This window comes from Vicugna pacos, chromosome 10 (genome assembly GCF_048564905.1).
Source record: "Vicugna pacos chromosome 10, VicPac4, whole genome shotgun sequence".
NCBI lineage: Eukaryota > Metazoa > Chordata > Mammalia > Artiodactyla > Camelidae > Vicugna > Vicugna pacos.
Genome location: NC_132996.1, coordinates 17,938,423 through 17,960,950, shown reverse-complemented (window position 1 = coordinate 17,960,950; position 22,528 = coordinate 17,938,423). Strand labels below are relative to the sequence as shown.

Sequence of the window (22,528 nt, the reverse complement as noted above, 5' to 3'; positions counted from 1 at the left end):
AAGTCTCTTTTAAACACAGCAGCCAGAGTAACCTTGTCAAACATTAACAAAATTACGTGACTCCTCTCTTTAAAGCCCTACTGGCTTCCCATTTCACTGAAAGAAGCCTAACCTCCAAAGCTTTGCATGATCTACTCACTTTGACATTCTTTTGATCTTTCTCCTGCTAGCCACACTGGCTTCTTAGACTAATTCCTTAAAATGTCACGTAGGCTCCCATCTCAGGGCCTTTGTACTTTATGTTACCTTAACTTACATGGTTAATCCCTTCACAACCTTTAGGTCTTTACTCAAAAGTCTCCTTCCCAGTGAGACCCTCACTAAACACTTTATTTAAAACTGTAACTTGAACCTCTTCCCACATTCATACTTTTGATTAATAGTCCTTCCATGTTTGTTTCTTTTTAGCATGTCATTATATGCTATGTATATTACTTAACTGTGGTTTTTATTCTATGCCTACCTTACAAGCAAGTAAATCCTATAAAGATAGGGATTACTGTCTATTTTATTCCACCCTGTATTTTTAGAAACTAGGTCAGTACCTGACACATAATAGATGTTCATTAAATATTTGGTTAATGAATGAATGTAGAATACAGAAGAAAGCCACATGCTCTCACTCTAACCATCATTTATTAGAAAAAAGTCAAGAGAACAAACAGTAAAGTCATACTAAGTAAAACACATGCAATTTTATTTTTTACTTAATTCCTTACCTTTTTAGAAAAGATTTGAGGTATCTGTGAGACATTAATTATAGTTCACATATCTATATTACCTATTTAGGAAGGTTTTTAAAAGTTTTAGAGTGGAACAGATCTGATTTAAAAGTTGGCTTCATAGTAACCAAATAGTTTTGTTACATCAGGCAAGTTATTTTGTTTCCTAAACTTCAGTTTTCCTCATCTACAAAATAATAATGATGGTAATGCTTACATCATAGGTCACTGGGAAACATTTTGAGAGAGTATGTGCAAAGCTTTTAGTGTAGTCCACGGTTCATGCTAAGAGCTTAACAAATGGTAGCTATCATTGCCATTGTTCATTGTAATGTTTTATTCTTTATTAATTAATTTGTATTTTTGTTTAAGTTTTGAATTAAAGAACCTCATTAGAAATTGTAAATCCAATATTTTGAGTAGGCTTAGGTATTATAAACCCAATATACTGAGTAGGCTCACAACAATTTGGAGGTCAAAATATAGGGGCTCAGTGAGAGATGAATACATTATTAACCTCCTAAAAGAGATGATTATTCAACTGGAGCCCTGAGAGGGACCACCCTTGATTTGGAGAGCCATCAGTGTTACACAAACTGTCAAAACATTCTGATTTATGATTCCAAGCCCTGTCTACAACAAATAATGTTTATTAAAAGCATCAATACATGGGGCTATCACGAACTTCAGCAGAGTAGGTGTCAACAGCATAAAGAGACAGAGTCTCTGTGAGGTTCCCTTTCAATCAGTCCATCAATCATTTTTTTAAATCCCTAAAATACAAACAAACTAAAGAGAAATGAAGAAAATAGTATATAGTTCCTGCCCTCAAAGTGCTTAAAACATAGCCAGGGTGAGGCAACACCCAAACATAAAAAATAGCTAGCAATCTAAGATAATAATGCAAGTGATGGCATAAGACATTATAAGATTTATTACCATGAATGATGGAGAAACTGCACTTCCTAAATTAAAGGAGGAATAAAGTAAGGGGATTAGTGTGGCTGGGGTCAACTTCTTGGAAGACAGACACTGTGAACTATTTTTTAAAGGAAGGATAGAATTTAGACAAGCATGACTATGCAGAGAAGGTATTCCCATAGCAGGAAACAATTCTAGCAAATGCTGAGAGGCAGAAAACCATGGGGTGTTTGGAAAAAAGCAGTTTCACTGAATAAACCAGGTAGAAGTGAGCATGATGAATGTTTGAATTATAGGGTGTTTAGGCATCCAACAAATTGTTTTGGTTTGAATTACTAATTCCCTCCAACCTAGCTCTACAACCTGGCTGTGCAGATCCAAAAGAGGACATGACCGAATGTAACTGGTTTGTGATCGCCAAATCCAGTATTCAAATACCAAGTCTATATTAGACTGCAAAGTCTGTCGTTTCATTTTTTCCTTTCTCTCAAAATAATTTAACAAGCATTAAGGTAAATAAATCTGGGACGAAGCTGATTAAGTAATAAAGAGAAAGTTGGGATTTAGTTAATGCAATCATTCAATAAAGATTTATTGAGCACCTACTATGCCCTGGGCCTTGTTCTTGATGCTGTTGATATAGATATGAACAAAACAAACTGAACTCTCGGCTTCCATAGAGTTTACTTGTTTGCATATGTGCATATGTGGTCATGATGGCAATGGTGGTGGGAGAGGGGATATATATGAACATGTTTTGCATCTCTTATCTTTTATCTGGGCTCAATTCTTAGAATTTCTTACTGTGATTTTTATTAAAGGCAACTCTGAAGTCTTACTCCTATTTGGTGGCTTCAACTTTATCAATTATGAATTTAATTAAGCACTAATTATATTTTAAGAACATTTTTTCCAGTGTTTACATGCTTATTTCACATAATTCTTATAACAGCAAAGAGCTAACATTATCCCTATTTGATAGATACAAAATTGAACTTCAGGTAGATTAGAAAGTTTTTTATACAAAAATTTCTATAAATAAACAGGGAAGATAGACCTAAACACAGTTCTTTTGGAATCTCCAAAACCCACTTTAAAATCATTCTGCTACACTCTTTTTCTAAAGCGCTCTTATATTTACCTTCAAGGAATTTCAAAAACAAAAGAGCAGAATTCTTGAATCTATGGAGTAGGCAGCAGGAATTAACCAGACTGACCAGTAAATCAAGGGTGAAGAGACTTGAGCCCTACTATACTAGGTCTGTTTCTGATACACTGTGGAACAGAGTAACTGGCCATTTCCCTTCTCCATCTTAGTTTTCTTATCTATGAAATGGGTCCAATATTTGCCACTTTATGCCACATTATTCAGAGATTGCAGGTTTGAGAGTGTATATGGGTATGTCTACAGGAGCAGGATGAAAGGAGGGACATCATGAGATGAAGAACATAAAATTATTTAGAAAAGCAAAAGGTATCACTTGGTTGTAAGTTACGATTATCAGTATCACGATTTTCCAAAACAGTTGTCTCTATAGACAAGATGGACATCTGGTGCCGCAAGCTTCCTGTATGTTTTCTTATCAAAGAGGTACTTTTTGTACAACATAGGCAATATGAGATGGAAGACGGACTACATACATCTACATAATGGCCACATTGGTCCTTTTGCATGAGTAGACTCAGATTAAATTGTTCTAATCACATTCTTTAAAAAGTTAAGACAAACCCAATCCAATATGATATGAATGTTAATCAATCTCAAACAACTTAACGGTAACAAGGAAACACAAAACGTAAATAATACCATTTGCCTAGAAGTTTTAATTTCTTTTCCTTCTGTAGAAAGTTCTTCTTCTAGAAATAAGTGGCAAGTTAACACAATTTCTAAAGAGTTAAGATTGTGATGACTGCACAGTCAATTCTCACAGCACTGGCTTTGGCTCCCTTTTTTTTTTTTTTTTTTTTAACCCTAGCAGTTCATGTCCAGCTTTACAAGACCCCACACTCCATCCATTTCGGCTCTTTGCAGCTCTCCAAAGTGTTTCATGCTTTTGTTATTCCCTCTACCAGGCATGCCATCCTTCCTCCAGGCTGCTTGGCTAAACTTCATTAGCTATAAAGATTTGACTCTGAGGTGACTTTACAGTGAAACTTTTCTTGACATGTCCATGCAAAATTGGCCAGTGTTCTAATTTGTTTTGTCCCTATCATGCCCTGCATAGATGTCCATTATTGGTTCTGTAATACTTCCAACCATTTATTTGTTTATGTCAGCATCTTTTCCAAGATTGGAAGCTTCTTGAAAGCAAGAACTGTTTTCTATTGATCTTAGTTTCCCAGACTAGCACAGTGCATAAATCATAGCTGTCCTTCAAAAACTTTTGATAAATAAATGAGTAAATGGTGACCCCTGAGTCACATTCTGCACATTCTGCTATCTGTGTGTATATATATCTCTCTATATATAGGTTAAAACATACCTCTCTCAAAAAATCTTTTTCACTGTACTATATTATAAAGAGCCAATTAACAAAACAATCATTCTAAAATAAGAGACTGGGGCTTATTCTGTGTAGAAAAACATAAACAAGAGATTTTGCTATCCTTTGAAATTTAACCACCTTAAAGTTTTGGGTCACGTAACACAGTCATGTTAAATCATGGCAACATGAGAAGCTACACATTATAAAAGAGATTTTATCAGAACCAAGCAAATAAGTAATTCTGGGCACAAAAGAAATAAAATCAAATACTTTTAAAATGCAATATAAAATAAAACAAAAGTTAAAAATGAAATTATCAGTAAGACTTTATCGCACTAACTTGGTAAAATATCAAACCCCAAGCAAACTGCAAACTCTTATGCAAAACTTATCTCAGAAGGAAAAGATAACCCTAAAAGAAAATTACAAAAATGCAAGAGCTAATTATCAAAAGGCATAGCATATTTAAAGTTAAACTACTCAAAGGAAGGTTAGATATGTTGTACATGACAATGTACATGGCTGAGTTTCTACCGATTATGTTGGAAGTGTTTATATCAGTACAGTTTCGCCAAAGTACTAAGAATTTATTATCCAAAAGTCATCCAAATTAAGATATTTTTTGTAGAACTCTTTTCATTCTTTTGCTAGTGAACTTAAGTAAGGAAATTTTCAAGATAAGCCCACAAAGGCTACTGATAGTAGTTACTAGTAAAAAAGGGATTTTCCAAAACCCATATCAAAGGAACTTCGTACTCAGGTTTTCCTGCACTTCTGAAATACAACAATGAAATATCAAAACAATTGTTATCTCTTAATCTAATAATGGAGATTTCTCTGAAACAAACTTGGTTGGCCTTCAAAAAAGATGAGGAGGGAAAACATTTACAATTCATTGAGCTTACAAAACAATGTGTACCATACCAATGATTTGGAACAGGAGGGGGTGATGGAGAAATTTAAGTTGGTATTTGGGCACATTCTCTAGGTTTTTAAGTATTTCTTTTCATGTTGTTTACTATATCCATCATAGGCATGGAAAAAATTGACTGTTGAAGTTAATCTCAAAAGTAGTAGAAAGTAAGTTCTGTAGAACTCAGCAACACGATCCACAGAATGCTTCCAGGCTGTGGTTGTAAAAGAATTGGTCATCAAAACATAAATACTACCTGTTTGAAATTCAAATAGAAAACAAAAAGGCTTACAAAAGAGTAAGCAGCAGGAAGTTCTTTAATAAAAACTTGTAAACACAGTAAATGAAACTTTCTTTAGTACCCAGACACATTAAAATATTCTCTCAGTAAAATAAAAAGGGAAGACAGTTTACATTGTCTTTTTTTTAAGATTTCTATTTTAAGTATTAAGTCTTAACCACCTTTTTTCCTTTTTCTTTTTATTTTTCTGAAAGGCAAGCACTTTCCTTTTAGTCTTTCTTCAATAAGGAATACAAGTTCAAAATGTTAACAGAGGATGTAAGCCACTTAAATTATGCAACTGGAATTCCACAGCTGGCCTGTCTGTCTGGCTCAGTGGTGAATGAACACAGGGTCAGAAAACCTCTCCAATAATAATGCCGTCCTTCCCAGCGAGGGGTAAACCTCCTAAACTTAGGCTCAACTTCAGATGCTCATTAGCTACAGCAAGTGAATGTCAGAGGGGTGACAATGCCAGGGCAGTGGTGCCCACACAGCCCAAGCAACCAGCCCATCCAGAGCTGAGAATCTGTATGATCAATATCACCAACTTTCAATGATAGTAATTCGTTTATATGAACAGAATGGTCAGGTAGCCCACAGATAACATCCTAATGCCATTACAGCCACCAAATTTAATTCCCGGCTCTTAAACAATTAAGCTGCATGAATACAGGCAGCTCACAGCACTTTTTAAAAGAAAGACTAAATCTTAATCTAAAGCATTCTCTACGGCTTTTTACCTTCTCTGGTTTCTTGGTTCTGGCCTACCTAAATAATTTTCATCTTTTCCTCCCCCCACACCACCCCCCGAGTGTGAGCGTGAACCCGAATTGCAAACAGTTAAACCTGAAGGTCACTTCACAGCAGCGTTCCAACATGCTCCCCCAGCGAGGCTGCACGGCAACAATAAAACAAAGCCCTTGCAACCACCTGTAATAATCTGCCTGCTCAGCCAGCAATCCGAAAAGTCCTGAAGCTACACAAGGTAGACATTTTCTGCAGCTGATTTAACATGTATATTGTGCCCAGTTGCCGGCTCGCCTCCTCTTACCTTCACGTTAGTCCGGAGTGCACAGTAACATGCAAAGAACATTGCAGTAAATAAGGAGCATATGGACCGGTATTCAGCTTCTCAGCACAGCGCAAGCCCCAAACACACGATCCTGGGCATGTGCTACTAAGGAGCATCCGTTCCCTCTGTCAGTTTGAAAAGGCATTGATCTCTGTTTTCTCTGACTACAAAACGACATGTCTTGAAGGCACTGAGTGAGGGCTCAAAATCTCTTCATTGGCTATATATAGCATTGTGCCCAGTAATTTCAATTAGCTGAGAATTCAGCATCTGAAAGTTAAGACTTCAGTTGCTTTTCCTTCTAGCATTTTAAATCACTGGGTATAAAAAAAAAAAAAAACGGGAGGGGGGAATGAGCTCACTCAGGAAGGAGGGGGGGAAAGGTGAAGAATTGAAATTTAACCAATGAGTTACTTATATTTCTGGAGAGCCCTGGTGTTATCCTATTAGATACTTTACAAGGGGATTGCATCGGGCAGCCTGTAAATGAAGAGGAAATCCTTTTCCCTCGGGAGGTTTAATATGGGCTCTGCACTATATTCCAGGCTATTCTGATGCAGCACCCTGTTTGGCAAATACTACCAATCACCGTGATCACGTCTCATTCTTCTTTTCTATACGGAATAGGACCAAGACGAAAGGATCACTGTCTTATAAAAGTCCCCTAAAATGTAAGCTGGGTTCCCCTGGGGTGATCTGCGATTACATGGCTGAGAAGTATCACCTTCTCTTACTTCCCTGTCCTGTAATATCTGTTACATCTTCCAGGGCTATCTAAAGTTGCTAGGTTCGCTAATAAAACAATGCATCCAATTTTCTAAAACTAACCTTTATTGATAAATGACAACCAATAATACAAGATGGGACTGGAATGAAGACAGAAGATTCCAGGGATAACATAACCACAGATTCAGTAGCTACTGCTGCTGAATGTAATATGTTCAGCTGGTTCTGGAAGGGAGCGAGCGAGAGAGAAAAATAAAAGCTTCTGCCCTCATGAATCCATAAGAGGGAAAAAAAAAACTTAATTCAAAAACATCGTCAGATCCTACTGTCTGTTGTCATTCCTCTCAGGCACCGGATGCTGCAAATTAACTCAATTTTTACTGAGCTAAAAGGACAAAGTCCAATTTAAGGTTCTAAACTCTTATTTCCAGCCTTAGGAAGCCCTAATGCTCAGCTAGAATTCTAAAGCTATCTGGCGAAATGCAAGCAGAAATGAACTGTTCTCACTGCAGCAAAAATAGTAGGAGGAAAAAGAGTGGTTATGTCTTTGCCACAACATTCTCCATCAGCTTTCAGCAACAGGGAAGATCAGCATAACTCACTAGAAAAAGCTGCAGTGACTTTTAGGGTTTTTCTCTAATATGTTTTGCATAAGCCACCTCCCCTCTGGAGCCTGCAGTGGTGTCGAGGCACTGTCAGAGCCACTGGGCATTTCTCCTGGGTAGCTTCAGGAGGAAGCAAGGGAGAGAAATTAAAGGAAGAAGAAAAGCAGGATTTTCTATTTCTCTCTTAATGACAAGCATTCAGAAAGTGTCGTCAGTTCTGACTAAATAGCTATTTTTGGCTGTCATTGTTTGTGCCTTTTTTTAGGAAGGAAAAAGGCAATCTTGTCTTAAGCTAGAGATTATTTAGCATCGTAAGAGAAGGCAGCCACTTAATTTGATTTCCATTTCCGTCTGTCGAATGAGTCTAGGTAATTACAAATTTTAAGCACTTGCAACAACCAGTGACTTCCACGACATTAAAATACAGACATGGATGCCCAACTCTCATCATTCTACAACTTTTATTAATGGCTTTGAATGCTGAACCAAGCATTTCAGTTAGTAACACTTTCCTCTCCTGAGGTCGTAGTAGGTCATATTCCCTGCAGCTAGTCCCAATAAATGAACCCAAACATAGAGACTCAAAGCCACGGAAAACATAGGAGAATTTTAAAGTGACTTTCTCAATTGGGGGTCCAGAGGATTTTTTAAAAAACAATTTTTTAACTTGTGAATAAGTATTGTTAATTTTTTTCCCATTAGGAATAGTAGAAAAAAGCAACTTTATATATTTCTTCTTATTATTTTAATGTACTGTATGGTATTTGGATGGCCCAGGAGAGACAGAGCAAAAAAGCTGAAAAATGTTACAAAACTCAGAACAGCTCATAGGCAAGGATTAAATAAAAATGAAGTTACAGGTAAAAAGGTACACGTAGGTTTCCCTGATAAGGCAATCAGTGAGAACTTCTGATCTGACTTCAGATACAGTGCTAATGTGTACATTCTAAAGAAAGGCTCTTTGACTTACAGACCCACTTGAAATTCCCAGAGACTCTTATCCACCCCACAGCATCCCAGTACAGACATGTGCTATACCTGTAGATCTTACTAATTTTCTAAGTGTACTAGGATAGCTGACTTATCATTCTCATTGTACAGATGAAGAAAATGAGGCATTAACTACAATGACAATGTTCCACTAAAAAGTATTCCCTATTTGTAGGCAAAGCCTTCAATAGAGCAGAGTACCTGCTAAAAGAATAATATTTATAAAAGAATAAATTAGAAGTATAGGATTAACAGATACACCCATTACTATATATAAAATAAATAAGGACCTACTGTAGCACAGAAAACTGTATTCAATATCTTGTAATACCTTATAATGGAAAAGAATCTGAAAAAGAATATATATGTGTAACTGAATCGCTTCACTGCACACCTGAAACTAACATAGCACTGTAAATCAACTACACTTGAATTAAAAAAAAAAGTTTAAAGAAGTCTAAAAAAAGAATAGTATTTGCTATTGTAGAAGAAAATTATAACAGGCTACATACTTTTAGAGGCAACATAGTAAATCTAGGCTCCAATACACACAAGTAAGTAGTCTTAGAAAATTGTTTCCATGCCAGGTCCTTTCTTTTACCATTTATAAAATGGGGATAACACTCAATTCATAGTATCACTGAGAAGATTAGAGATCAATCCTATCATCAAAGGAGTCTAAATGGATCAGAGACTTAAGTATAAAAGTTGAAACTATAAACATATTACAAAAAAACATAGATTTGGTTCTGGTTTAGATTTTATGTAACGTTGGATGGAGAAGCCGAAGCCATATAAGAAAAGACAAACAAATGTGAGTATATAAATATATAAAACTTCTGCTTGGCTAAATTATATACAATAACAAAGGACAAACAGAAAAATTTACAACACAGTCAATGGGAAATTTCCTTAAAATATAAAGAATTTTTATAAATCACCAAGAAAATATATAAAACTGAATGAAAAAATAGGCCAAGAACATAAAGTGGCAAGTCACAAAAAGACCACAAAACACATTGAAAAAGCTCCACCTTATTCATCTTTAGGGAAAAGCAAACAAATTAGAAAAGTTTTTTTTTAATTTATATATAAAGAATTAATGGGGATGCATTACTTGGTGAAAACATTTTGGAGGGAAATAAAAAATATTTTAAAAGGCACATTCTCTTTGATGCAGTGATTCAACTTCAACTTCCAGGAATTAATCCCATATATATAGACATAGATATAGACACACATACATACGTATATATTATAAATATTCATTAGTGGAAGACTTATTTGTGAGATTACAGCTATACCATAGAACACTATGCAATTATTAGAAAAATACAAGATATATGTATCTATTCTTGAACTGGAAGATGTCCAAGTTATAATGTTAAATTTAAGAATAAGGTTGCTAAAGAGTATGTATGGTCTGAGCCTATATCTGTGTGTACACTCATATACAATTATGGTAAGTGTGTGTGTGTGTGTGTGTGTGTGTAAAATTTTGACAACACTGATCATTGGGGATTGGGACTTGATTTAGGTGGGGAGGAAGACATTACCTTTCATTTTTCATTTTATACACCTCTATATACTAGAGAGACCTCACCCAAAATGAACTATATATCCAACCTTCCTCTCTCAGTAAATGAGAGAAATAAAGACACAGGAAAGAAATATTAGCACATGTCTATTCTTGTATTCAAAGAGCATAGGTCAGGGGATGATCATGATGCAAAGTGTGGGAATCTATGATTCTATGATTATGCTCAACCATTTAATAAATGTAGAAACATTTCTTGGCTTGTGGTTTGCCAATCCCTGCTTTAGAGTCTTGGGCAGCAGTCCTGAAAGTATGATTTTGGGGCTAGCAGCATCAGCATAACTTTGGATTTCATTAACAATGAAAATTCTCAGGTCATATCCCAGACCTATCAAATCAGAAACCACGTATGTGGCTCAGGAATCTGTGTTAACAAGCCTTCGAGGTTATTTTCATGTAAGCTAAGATTTGAGAACCACTGTTCCAAGTAGATGAAGAGAGGAAAACTGATAGCTAAGGCTCTCACAAAAATAGGAAGGGATGGACCACAGAGTACAGGTAGAGGAATTAGTCTGAGAGGGGAGAGAGTATAGAAAATGAAAAGAAAATAACTACAGGTGCCAAGTGAGATAATTCTAGAGTGGAGGCTCAAGGCTCTGAGATGAAAGCCAGTTGAGCAAGGAGCCCTACAACACTTTCAAACTTAGAAACTCTAACAGCTCTTAGATCTTGGAGTAAAAAACAAACAAAAAGAAAAGAAAACCAAAACCCCCCACAACTTGGGTTTAAATTCCTCTTTTGTCACTTACCAGCTGTTGTGACCTTGGGCAAGTTATATAACCTCTCTCTGCCACAGAGCAGTCCTCTGTAAAATAAAGATACCAAACCTACTTCACAGGGATGTTGTAAGGACTAAAATAAACAAGGTGTGCAAACTGCTTGGCCTAGTACCCAGTACCTAATAAATTTAATCAGTGGTAGGTTTTAGTGTAAAGAAGACCAAAATAATACAGGTAAGGATAAAAATAAAAAGATATTATTATTTCTCTTAACTAACCTATAAATACTGAGGAAATTTCCTACAGAGGTTTCTAGACCTTCTAGGTCTTCCCTGGGATTTTCAATCAGCCCTAAATGGGATTCTTAGGAAGTCTGCTTATCTCATTATAATACTGAATTCATTTAATATCATTGGAATTTCTTGTATCTTTCTTGGAGTTTTTCTGAGATAATAATAACTGATTTACAGATTACAAAGCACTTCAGAGCTTCTTGGGATTTTCCACCAAAGTGTCCCCAAAGGTTGGATGTATAGGAACAAAATAGAATGTCTTTAATGTCTCACTAGTTATCTTAAAAATTCATATAAATGTTAATTCAACGCAATAGTATCTTTGTAGTTGTTATAAAGTAATGTTTTATATTACTTACTATTAGATTTAATAAGCTAAGAAGGCTGTGCAATGTTTATCCAACAGCTTTTGACAACCCTCTGACATATACACTATTGTATATGCTTAGGGGTACTCTTGCCTCAGTTCAGAAAGTAGAAATAAATCCCCTTTCATTCTTGATCCTCACTTCAACCTTGAATATATTGTCATCACTCCTTGCATCCAGTGAGGAAAAATAGCACAGAAATAGAAGCTAGAGGTAGCGCTCTAATACTAGGTCTTGCAATTCCAAAGCTCAAAGGAAATTTCTCAAGATCCCAGTGCCTGCCCAGGGTTTCTTAATCATTTCAGAAATAACACTCCATTTATATACAAATATTTTAATATCTCATTTTTTATCTTGATAAAAATAAGTAATATAACCCATATTTACACAGGATTTAAAAATTCAACATAATATAATATAAAGAAGAAATAAGTAAGAGTTGAAATTTATAAAAAGTTCATTTCAATGAAAGCGCTCAGGGAAAACTCCAGTAACATAATTAAATGGTCAGGTACTTGTATCCACATATATAGACAAACATGGGCACGCTAAACTGGTTACTCAAACATACCAAGCAGCACTGCTAACAGTGACATAATATCCTGGACTAGTGAAAACCCTCGGTAAAGTTGTAAACAAAATAATGTTGACAATGTTTGACAGGTTATTTCTATATTATGGCTACTGTGAATAACCATAATATAATTGCTGCAATGAACATGGAAGCACCGATACCTATTCAAAATTCTGATTTAATTTCTTTTGAATATACACCCAGAAGTGGAATTGCTGGATCATACTCTAGTTCTATTTTTAAATTTTGAGGAACCTGTATACTGTTTTCCACAAAGGCTGTACCAATTCACACCCTCATCAACAGTGTACAAGGTTTCCCTTTTTTCACATCCTTGCCAAAAATTATTACCTTGTGATTTTTTGATAATGAGTGTCCTAACAGGTATAAAGTGGTATTGCATTGTGGTTTGATTTGCATTTCCCTAGTGATTAGTGATTTTTAACATTTTTTTCCTATACCTGTTTGCCACTTGCACGGTTTGTTTGGGAAAATATCGTATTTTAGGTCTTTTGCCCATTTTTAATTGGATTATTTATCTTTTTGCTATTGAGCTATACAAGTTTTTTTTTCATGTATTTTGGGTATTAGCCCCTTATTAGATATATAGTTTGCAAATACTTTTTCTCATTTCAAGGACTGCCTTTTAACTCTGTTGATTTTTCCTCTGTTATGCAAAAATCTTCTCATTTGATCTGGTCCCATTTGTTTCTTTCTGCTTTTGTTGCTTGTCCTTTCAGTGCCATATCCAAAAAAATCATTGCCAAGATCAATGGCAAGGAGATTTTACCCAATATTTTCTTCCAGGAGTTTTATTTATGTTTAAGTATTTAATCCATTTTGAGTTGATTTTTATGTATGATGTAAGATAAGGGTTCTATTTTATTCTTTTACATGTGGATATTCAGCTTCAAAACATAATTTATTGAACACACTACCCTTCTTCCACTGTGTTTTTAGTGAATTTTGTCAAAAATTAGTTGGATGTATATGTGAGAGGTCTATTTCTAGGCTCTTTATTGTATCTCATTGGTCTATTTGTCTATTTTTATGCCAGTATGATACTGTTTTGATTACTAGAGTTTTGTAATACAATTTGAAATCAGGAAGTGTGATGCTTCTAGCTTTGTTCTTCTTGCTCAAAATTGCTTTGGCTATTCAGGGTCCTTTGTGGTTCCAAATAAATATTAGGATTGTTTTATTTATTTCTGTGAAAAATGCTATTGGAATTTTGAGAGGGGTTGCATTAAATATGTTTATCACTTTGAATAGTGACATTTTAACAATATTAATTCTTCCAATCCATGAACACAGGATATCCTTCCATTTATTTCTGCTGCCTTCTATTTCTTTCATTAAAGTTTTATTGTTTTCAGTGTAGCAATCATTCAACTCCTTGGTTAAATTTATTCCTAAGCATTTTATTGTTTTTGATACTATTGTAAATGGGATTGTTTTCCAAATTTCTGTTTCAGATATTTTGTTTTTAGTGTATAGAAATGCAATGTTGATTTTGTATCCTGCAACTTTACTGAATTCGTTGATTAGATTTAACAGTTTCTCGAGGATGTCTTCAGGATTTTCTATATATACAATCATGTATCTGCAAAGAGAAGCATTTTTACCTTTTCCTTCCTGCTTTGGATACCTTTTCTTTCTTTTCCTTGCCTAACTGATTGGGCTAGAACTTACAGTACTACATTGATTAGAAGTAGCAAAAGTGGGAACCTGTGTCTTGTACCTGATTTTAGAGGAAATCACCATTTCAGTTTTTCACCATTGAGTATGTTAGTGTGGGCTTGTTCTGTATGGCTCTTATTATACTGAGTTACAGTCCCTCTATATTTAATTAGTTCAGAGCTTTTATCATGAAAGGGTATTGCACTTTGCCGAATGCTTTTTATATACCTATTGAGATTATTATATAATTTTTATCTTTCATTCGATAAGTATGATATATCCCATTTATTGATTTGTGTTTGCTGAGCCATCCTTGCAATCTGAGGATGTCTCACTTGATCATGACATATGACTTTCTACTGTGTTGTTGAATTCAATTTGCTAGGATTTTGTGAGGATTTTTGTATCTATGTTCATCAAAGATATTGGCCTATAATTTTCTTTTCTTATAGGGTCCCTGTCTGGCTTTCGTCTCAGGGTATTACTGGCCTTGTAAAATCAGTTTGGAAATCCTCTTCAATTTTTTGTAAGAGTGGAGAAAAACTGGTATTAATTCTTCTTTAAATATATGGTAGAATTCACCAGTGATGCTATCCGTTACTGAACTTAAGTTTGTTGGGAGATTTCTGATTACTGATTCAGTTTCCTTGACTTGTTTTTCTGTTCAGATTATCTGTTTCTTCATGATTCAGTCTTGGTAGGTTGTATGTTTCCAGGAATTTATCCATTTCTTCTAGTTTAGCCAATTTGTGCATAATTCTTCATAACAGTCTCATAAACCTTTGTATTTCTGTCATATCAGTTGTAAAGACTCATTTCATTTCTGATTTTAATTATTTGTGTCTTCTTTTTTTCTTAATTATTCTATTTAAATTTGTCTACTTTATTTATCTTTTCAAAAAATCAGCTGTTAGTTATGTGGATATTTTCTCTTATTTTTCTAGCCTCTATTTCATTTATTTCTGCTCTCATATCTATTATTTCCTTCCTGCTGCTAACTCTGGGCTTAGTTTGTTATTTTTCAAGTTCCTTAAGGTACAAAGTTAAACTGTTTATTAGAAATGCCTGGGCATTTACTGCTGTAAACATCCCTCCTAAAATTGCATTTGCTGTTTCCCATAAATTTTGGTATTTTGTGTTTCCATGTTTCCATTTTCATTTGTTTCACAATATTTATCTTTCGATTTCTTCTTAGACCTGCTGGTTGTTCAGGATTGTGTTGTTTAAATTCCACACATTTATGAATTTTCCAGTATCTCTCGTTACTGATATCTAGTTACCTACCACTGTGGTTAGAAAAGATTCTTGATACCATTTCAATCTTCTTAAATTAGTTCAAACTTGTTTTGTGGCCTAACCTATGATCTATCTTGAAGAATATTCCCTATGTGTATATTCTGCTGCTGTTGGATAGAATGTTCTGTCCATGTCTGTTAGGTTCATTTTGTCTAATGTGTAGGACAAATCCACTGTTTTCTTATTGATTTTATATCTAGATAATCTATCCATTGTTGAAAGAGGGGGAATAAAGCCCACTACTACTACTGCATTTCTATTTATTTCCCCCTTTAGATCTATTACTACCTACTTTATATATTTAGGTGTTGCAATGTTAGATGCATACATATTTATAATTATTACATCTTCTTGATGAACTCATCCTTTATTATTATGTAATAGCTTTCTTTGTCTCTTGTTACAGTTTTTGACCTAAAAGTCTATGTTGCCTCATGTAAGTAGAGCTATCTTTGCTTTCTTTGGGTTTCCACTTACATGGGGTGTTTTTTTAATCCATCCCTTCACTTTGAGCCTATGGGTATAAAACTGATTTGAGTCTCTTGTAGGCAGCATAGTTGGGTCTTTTTTGCATGTGTCTATTCAGGCAACCTATGTCTTTTGGAATCCTTTTCAAGAATCTAATTCATGACCTTGAAAGTAATTGTTGATAAGTAAGGACTTATTATTGCTATTTTGTTAATTGTTTTCTGGCTGTTTTGTAGTTCCTTTCTTCCTCTCTTGTTGTCCTCCTTTGTGATTTGATGATTTTCTGAAGTGGTTTCCTTTGATTCCTTTTTCCTTATTTTCTGTGTATCTACTACAGGTTTTTATCTTTTGGTTACTGTGAGGCTTAATAAAACATCTTATAGTTATAACAGGCTATAGTTATAACAGGCTATTTTAAGCTGATAACAATTCAATTTTGTTTGCATACAAAATCTCTACCTGTTTATTTTCACCTCTCTCACACACATATTATGGTTTGGATATCACAATTTACATCTTTTCATATTGAGTATCCATTAACAAATTACTATAGCTAGTGATATTTTTAACACACTGTCTTTCAACTTATATTCTAAAGTTAAATGTGATTTATACAATTCCATTACAGTATTAGAGTCTTCTGAACTAGCTATCAACTACACTCTGATCCCTTGGCTTCTGTCCTCACTTTGTCTTCTCACTTCAACTTTTCAGTCTCTTTACTAGCTCTTCCCTTAGTATCATACTTCTATATGCTGGATTCAGACTATATCCTCCTGTTTTTTCATTTTACACTTTTCCCCATGTTTTCTTTTTCATTCCCATGACATTTATTACCACCCCTATGACAATAACTTCCAAATCTTTTTCTAATGCACATCTCTTCTCTGAGCTCTAAGTCCAATTATTCACTTGTTGAGTAGGTGAATGTTAAGGCAGCTTGAATTCATTATGGTCACAACTAAACTTTGCATTTCTGCTTGAAACTTCATTTTTCCTATTTTATTAAATGATACTTCTATCCATCCAGTTTTATGAGTCAAAAATCCAGCATCATCTTTGACAATCTTTCTAATCGTACAATAGCCAGTCAATTTTCAAGTACTATTAATTCTCTTAAATATCTCTAGAATCTATATTGTTTTCTTCATCTTCATAGTAATTATCTATATTCTTACATAGTTAATTTCAGAGGCCTCCTAAAATCTACTTTTGACCTAGAACTCTGAAAGTGATCTTTTCTAAACATAAATCTCAATTGTACCACTCTCTGCTATTCACAAGCTTTGTTGGCATCCCAATGCTGTTTAAATACAGTCCAAAATAATTAACAGGATCTTCAAAGTCCTGTATGGTATGAACCTTACTTGATTTGGAACCAGCTTCCACCTCATATTCCATGCTCCAGTCACAATAAAATTGTTTCAGTTCCTAGAAAATGCCATGCCTCCCTCATAACTGCTTTTTCATATGTGTAGAAGGGCAGGTCTCAACTAGGGATGATTTCTGCAACCCCTTCAAGGAAATCTAGTTATTATAACTGGGAGAGGTGGTGTTATTGCTATCTAATAGAGAGGTCAGCACTGCTACTAAACCTCCAACAATGCTGAGATTTAGAAACCATTATCTGGAAGGCTTTCCTTTCTACTTACACTCCAGGTAACTGTGATGTCTAGCTGAAACATACTTACCTATCCTATCTCAGCTTAGATGGCCTATAATCAGGGCAACCTTTCCCAGACTTTTGTCCACTTGCTATACATGCTTGTCACATTTTTCTTTACTTTTGCTGCCTTACTATAATTTAGAACTAGCTCCTTATTTAGTTAACGTTTGCTTTTCTTGCCTGGTTTTAAGCTCTATGAAGTTAGGAACTGTGTTCAACACGGTATCCTTGTCAACTAGTTAGACACTCAAAATATTTATTCCACAAGAAAATGAGTGAATAAATAAATAAAGCTATATCTAGAGATAAAGACTGCTAGACTTAGAACCTTATATAGGGTATTCCTGGCATTATTTCTACTAATTAGATGTATCCCTGGACAGGCCCCTTAACCTTTCATTTGGCCTCATTTAAAATGTGTAAAATAGTTATGGTAATTCCTACTACAAAGGTTTTTATAAGAATTAGGTATTTTGACAAATTGTTAAATAGTCCGCATCACTACTAGACATTACAAATTGGAGCGGGAAATAGTAGAAGTGCATGGGAGGGAACAATATGAAACAAAAGCCATATATACAAAACAAAACAAAACAAAACAAAAGATATATACATATCTTTTTACTTGAAAGTTCCACTTACTTGAATTTACAATAAAGAAATGATTAAGCAAAGATTTAGCTCTGCTGATTTTCACCATTAGTTAAGTAAATAAAAGGAAAGTATGAATATTTTGAAATATAATGGAGTATACCTGATAAGGAAGATGTGTCTAAGTCCAATTAAATAAATTACCTGGAAAATCATTATGCATATTTTCTACATACATATTCTGTATACATGCACACATATGTAAATCTATGGATGAATAGAAAAAATGTATAAATAACAAAATATTAGTACTAGTCCCCTTGAAATTATGGAATTATGATATTTTAATTTTCTTCCATTTGAGTTTCTCAATTTCCTAATTTTTCTACAATAAGCATGACTTTTAAGATTAAGAAATAAATAAGTGAGGAAAAGTACTTCTTAGTTGTAAAGAGATTGTAAGAAGTCGCTGTGTTATAAAGAATGAGACATAATCCTAGTCTTTTAGAGGTTTTTAAATTAATTACAGAAATAAAATACCTACCTAGATAACTGTTAGATAAGGAGAAAACTAAGAGCAGGGTAGATCATGATCAAGCACTTAATGATAACTTACTATATCCTAGGATTTCCATGCATAAATTTATTAAATCTGCAAAACAATACCATTAGGTAGGTTTCCTCATATCCATTTAGTGGGTAAAGCACATGAGACTCCTAGGGGTTAAACAAATTGTAAGAAAATACAGGAAAAATAATTTTAGAAATTGAATTCAAACTATAAGTTCTTTCTAGTTTTAAATTGGAATTGAGGTCCTTCCTGGTACAAAAGCCCCTCTGTGGTCTCTGCTTCTTGTATATAGAAAAAGGTTTCAGTCTCCTAGGCCTTCCCTAAGTTACAAAGAACATACTCAAGCTATTACTAATTAGGGATGTGAGGGAATGCAGAAACAAAGGAAAAGCAGTCAAAAAAATAAATAAATAAAAACCAATAGTTCACCAATAAAACAGAGTCCTAGTTCGTCAAAGGATATATGTAACAATCTAACACATAACTTTGAGTTTTTCTGCAGGAATTAAAAACCCCTCCCAGGTGGAGGACAGTGACTACATGCTGAGAACAGACCCTAGACTGGTCAGAACCAGAAGGTTGATTATTAAGATTCCTGAAACACCACCCTGTCACCTCACCACCAACCAATCAGAAGAAAGCCATGTACCCTGCAGTCCTGATCCCAAATGCTGCCTTCAAAAGCCCTTCCCTGAAAGCCATCGGGGAGTTTGTGTCTTTTGAGCATGAGTCATCTGTTCTCCTTGCTGGGCCCTGCAATAAATATTGTACTTTCCTTCACTACAACTCATTGTCAGTAAATTGGCTTTGCTGCACAATGGGAGAACAGACCCAAGTTCAGTTCGGTAACAAAAACTTACGTGCTTTCCACTAGGAAATGAAAGATATGCTGTGTCAAGTACTAAACCAGAGGAGTGGTCACTTGACAGTAAGAGGCCAAAGGAAGAGTAAATAAAGAAGTTAACACTTCAGCTAGCTCTGGAGGATGACTGAGATTTTAATAACTGATGATGGAGGACATAGCATGAGGAAAGGCATTTCTTGCCAAGGGAACACTGTGAGCAAAAGTGAGACGTAAATGGACAGTTCATGAAATTTATATGGGGACTGGTAGGCAGGTTGGTTTGGCTAGAATAGATTAGAGATAGGAATTTTGCTTAATCAACAAAGAGACTTGAAATTTATTTGGTAGGACAATGAGAGCAACAGAAACAAAAGTCAAGTTAGAATACTAAAAAAAAAAATCAGTAACATTATGACATATTAGAAACATCAGGCTAGTTTTAAAAGTACAGTGAATGATTGGTAATAGATCAGTCTTTATTGTGTTTTTGTGTTCTTGGAAACAGAGAAACTGAGAGATAGAGGGGTATTGGAAAGTACCTGGCAGAACTCCTTCATTTTATAGTTGAGAAAACTCTGCCTAGAGAAAGGAAATTAGTTGTCCGAAGTCATAAAACTTGACTATAAACTAGGCCTCCTGAGTCTCAGTTCTGAGCTCCGTTCCAAGAAAAGGCAGCACCAAATAGTGTGTGTTCCTTCTAACAGCATTATAACTTGTGCATGGTGATCACTATTTTACATTAGCAGTTACTGAGGCCCAGAAAAATTAAAGTAGCTTGCAAAAAGCTTATGTCACTCAAGAACACATAACCTCCTTATGAATAGTGATATTGCCTTATTCTGCTATTGTGTCCACAGGATCTATTACAAGGTTCATAGATAGCTACCATTAATCAATCAAATATCAACCATTGTTTATTATTCTTGATAAAGATCATATATATATAGATTTTATGGACATAAAACACTAAGGGACTACAGCAGGGAAAATAATTAAGAAAGTCATAAATTATTCATTTTACTACATACCAATTCTAAATATTGCTTGCTTTTGCTAAGAGTTTTGCCTTGATTATAGATCACTAGCTGCCACTAATAAACTGTTTAGATTTTGAAAGCCTTACATTTCACACCAAAGATACAAATTCAGCCAGCAGATCCCTATGGGTAACATTTCTTCTTGTAAAGGCATACAGATTTACTTAAACTACTAATTAATTAAACTTTAAAACTAGAACATGATCAGAATTCAAGATCATAAATGTGTTAAGTCTTCTTCTTCTGGCAAAATGCACATGGAAGGGTTCAAACCTGGTCACATCTGCAAATGCTACCTTCCTCTCAAAACTGCCAACCATAATTCCCAATTTGGGCCAGAGATGTCTAAGTAGACAAGAAGCAAGAGTAACAAGGTTATTAGGGGCAATGCTTCATCTTGTGTAAGAAAATCTGCCTAATAAGCAATTTATCTAAAATCCAAGCCCTTTGTGTGTGTGCATTTTTGCATCTCTTGAAGTACCCCCAAAATAAAATTAAGCATATTAAAAATAATTGTTGGAAAGAAGTTTGTAGAAAAACAGGTTAAAGTTCCTTTAAGTGTTCAAAGGGAGATAAATTAGAATGAATCATAATACATAAAATGATGTGATTACCTACAAATGATTCAAATTTAATACATTATTAAAAATACAAAATTATACTGGAAGTAATCTTAGACAACTTTGATAAAGTGTCCCTAAAACTCACCAAAGATATTAAAATAAGTAGGCAATTCAATATGGTAGACTGAATATACAAATGGACAATCGCCAGACCATATTTGACAACAGATCTTCGACCTACAACCTCTGCATCAACTGGCCCCAAAATCAGTTGTGACTGACAGCTACCCTCATTTTGCCCCTGCTTCTAACTTGGACCAGAGAAAGCCAAATATTTGCTGTAAATGAATCAAATAGGATGCCCTGCACCTCCAGTTTCCCCATGTCAGCAATCTCCAATCAGAGCAGATCTGAAGCCATACTTTGTAGGATGACCATTTGTTCCAATTTACCAGGGTTAGCACTGGGTCTTGTCCCCTTTGTCCCAGTGTAATTAACAGCGGCTCTTTTTTATTCTTGAAAATGTCCTTATTTGAAGAATAAATTACATGGGTACCCGGAATTTAGGCAAAGCATTCATTAGACAAAGGGATTAACAGGCAAATGGTATTAGGTAACTTGACCTAGAGCAATGGCAGGTGACAATGAAAAGTGGATGGGCCATTAGAAAATTTAGTCTGTTAAAAAATCAACTATTGAGTTAGGGGGAGAGGTGTTTCCTACCTACTATATCCAATTTTCTTTGATGAGATTTCCAGCTTTAGTAAACAGGAGATAGGATTTTAAGAGGTGTCCTCTTTTTCCCTCAAGGCATTCCTGCCATCCCTGCAGGATGATGCAAGTGTTGCCATGGCAAACACTTCTCCCACGCTGCTGGAAGACCTTCCCACTGCAGGCTAACTTCTGTTCTGTTTACACTTTCCTCTTTCTCTCTCTCTCTGCTACATACATAGTAAGTCACTCTGTGTCTAGATTTCAGAGTATGACTTTCTCTCCCGTGTCTTTTCTTTGAAAGCAAGGTGTTGTTTGCCTGCTTGTCTGCAACTTACTGTGTATGTCCGGAGATGAACCCTGACGGCAGGGGTGTAGAAAAACGTGGCAGACAGGAGACATGACCAAAGAAAACAAGAGCAAGGCTGGAGGGAGTCAATTAAAAGTAAGAATTCTTCAATTTACTCATCTCAAAAGTCCTGTTTTCACATGAAAATAGGAAGTTTTGTAACCTACCTGTCTAGCTTATATGAATACATGATTTTTCTTTAAAGAGTAGTATGTTTGGGTGCAGAGTAATATAAGCTTGAGGGCTTCAAAGTAAGAAACACCTCAGCTTAAGTCTGCAAGGTCTGTGAAGGTGAAGACCATTTCTCTTTTGCCCACTGCTATAAACCACATCTGGAACATGGCACGTACCAAATATCATATTTGTTCCCTGGATGTCTGATTGACTTGGAATCCCCAATTACAAGTATTATGACCTTGGTAGGTTACATAATTTCCCTAAGCCTCAATGTCCTCATGTGTAAAATAATAAAAATAAACCCAC

General features: G+C 35.0%; 1 protein-coding gene across 3 annotated transcripts in view; it reads right to left on the bottom strand.

Moving 5' to 3' along the window:
* DLG2 (discs large MAGUK scaffold protein 2) overlaps positions 1–22,528 on the bottom strand; it is a 1,735,130-nt gene that overhangs the window by 1,219,806 nt on the left and 492,796 nt on the right. The window contains exon 1 of one of the 3 annotated variants that reach the window (XM_006197467.4): positions 6,377–6,696. The exons of the other annotated variants lie outside the window; for them this stretch is intronic. Coding sequence (XP_006197529.1) covers positions 6,377–6,418 — 42 coding nt within the window. The 5' untranslated portion in view covers positions 6,419–6,696. Of the gene's footprint in view, positions 1–6,376; positions 6,697–22,528 lie in introns of those variants that run through there. 3 annotated transcript variants of the gene reach the window in all.